We start from the raw sequence: 2,168 nt of genomic DNA, 5'->3' as shown, positions 1-2,168 counted from the left end.
AATATATTGTTACGAGTATTATTTATTGCAAGCAAAACTGGTAACTGATCAAAAATACGTAATAAAAATATTATGGCACATAAACAAATATGCCCACATTTTGTCGATCGGCTAGTTTTATTTTTTCGTTAATTTTAATTATTATCAAAGAAATAATGCAGTTATGAATACTAATTACGAATACAAATTTATTTATTTAAACATTTAGACCTGTGAAAAAAAAGAAAGTGCTCTGACGAAATATATATTCAGTTGAACATTCATTCGACACATTGAACTGAAGAAATAAAAAAAATAAAATAACAAACAAATTAAATATTTGTGCACAATGGATTATGATAAAGGCTAGTGTGAATGAGTGTTGTCTTTTTTTAATAGCAAGACCTAAAAAAATAATTCGTAGTAAATTACTTTAGTCGTTAGTTAGTATGAGTTTTAGTTAATAACAATATGACTGATGATAATACACCCAACCTATGAGATTTCCGTATTGGTTTTAAATAGAAATTGTGTGACGTCTCAACCTACTTAAGTACGTTAATAGTGTCTGCGAATCACTTAAGCTTCAGAGGAAAGAAATTTCATAACAAAACTATGAAAACAAAACATAATTTAAATAATAAACAAAACACATTTTAAAAATTTCATTTTTCAAAACATTACTTAACATTAGATCGTTGTTGTTTTTTTTATTTAAATAAATATTAAAACTATTAAATAAATAAATAATTAACTAAATAAACTAAAGATTTTTTTATATGTACATAATAACAAACTCTGCTTTTTACAATTAGAATGCATCATCAGCGAATATACTTTCTAGGGCAGCTTCATCAAAGTCTTCACCATCGCCACCATCTCCACCGAAACCAAATATATCACCATCTGCATTGGGTGGCACAAAGGCGCCATTGAATATACCCTCTAAACGTTCTTCCACACCCATGGTGGAGGCCAAACCATAAATGAAACGCATCACTACCAGTCGTATAAAATCGGGGGTACTTGTTTCACGTCCAACACCTTTTAAGAACAGAAATTGTCTGCTAATGTTATCGATATTTTGATCGTTTGTGTTTTGTGTTTGCAAACTGTTGGTCTTCATCAAAGCTTTGCTTTCTACCAAAGTCATAGAGGTCATTAGCAACACGAGCAACAACATGCTGCAGATGAATGATTTGGTGATCACCGTTATGCTGTGCAACATTATTTTGAGTTTATCTTTTGTTTATTTTTTTTTGCACACAAATCTTTAATTATGTATTTGATAATTATATCTGTATGTATGTTGTAATTATAGTTGATTGATCGACAGTTTGATTGATCAATGAACAAATGTATGAATAATCCCGATCTATTAAACTAATGAACACACGAACGTATGAGCAGTAAATGCAAAACACTTTCTTAATTGTTTTTATTTAAAGTTTTGTTTTTAGTTTATTATTTTTTTTTTCTTAATTTTGGAATCTTTTGCGCTTAAACTTAACTTGAATTTCTTTAATGCTCTCTCAACTATGTTTCCAACTCAACTGACCAATGCCGCTACATTTGCAGTGCATGGCATGGTGGTGATCATGCTGTTGGTTGCGGTCGGTCTATACTCGTAACGGCATTTGCTGTTTAACGCAACTGTGGCTTCTTCTCTCTGCGATCAGTTCACACTACTTGTTGTACGTGAGTGCGTGCGTTTTCATAAGATATATGTATTTTGTTTTGAGTACTTTTTTAGTAAACAAAAAAATAAAAAATGTACTTTCTTTACTCAAACTAAAGTACCTAGCATAGTTTTGTTGATATTAATAGTTGTGTGCATACAAGGAATTTTATTTTGCATAATAAAAGTTTTTTTTTAAGTTAAACCGCCACTTTAGTAGGTTTGTTTATTGTTTTCAATATATTTTGGTGACATTAAATATGTCAATATGTCAACTCTTAATTTTCAATAAAAATTAAGCAAACTATTATTACAAAAGTTTCCAAAACTGATTCATAATAACTCTTTTAAGAAAACGGTAATAAAACAAATGACTCATTTTCAAATCCACATGTCGCAGAGTATTGAAGCTTGCAATCTATTAGTTTCTTTAAGATCAAGACCTATTCGAATTAGTACATCATATCTGGTAGTAAAATATTTGTAAAGAACTAAGCTAGGATTAGACCTG

At 29.7% G+C, this 2,168-nt stretch overlaps 1 protein-coding gene across 1 annotated transcript; it reads right to left on the bottom strand.

Moving 5' to 3' along the window:
- Nucleotides 1-623: 623 nt before the first annotated feature.
- On the bottom strand, nt 624-1,554 carry LOC111682265. Its single transcript, XM_023444171.2, has one exon. It carries the CDS (start codon nt 1,205-1,207, stop codon nt 791-793), a length of 417 nt encoding a protein of 138 aa, XP_023299939.2. The 5' UTR covers nt 1,208-1,554; the 3' UTR covers nt 624-790.
- Between the last annotated feature and the right edge of the window lie 614 nt (nt 1,555-2,168).

This window comes from Lucilia cuprina, chromosome 2 (assembly GCF_022045245.1).
Source record: "Lucilia cuprina isolate Lc7/37 chromosome 2, ASM2204524v1, whole genome shotgun sequence".
Classification (NCBI taxonomy): Eukaryota; Metazoa; Arthropoda; class Insecta; order Diptera; family Calliphoridae; genus Lucilia; species Lucilia cuprina.
This window is presented reverse-complemented; position numbering and strand designations above follow the sequence as displayed.

Coding starts and splice junctions, on each gene's coding strand:
- LOC111682265 (XM_023444171.2), bottom strand. CDS start 1,207: ATGTTGCACAGCATAACGGTGATCACCAAATCATTCATCTGCAGCATG.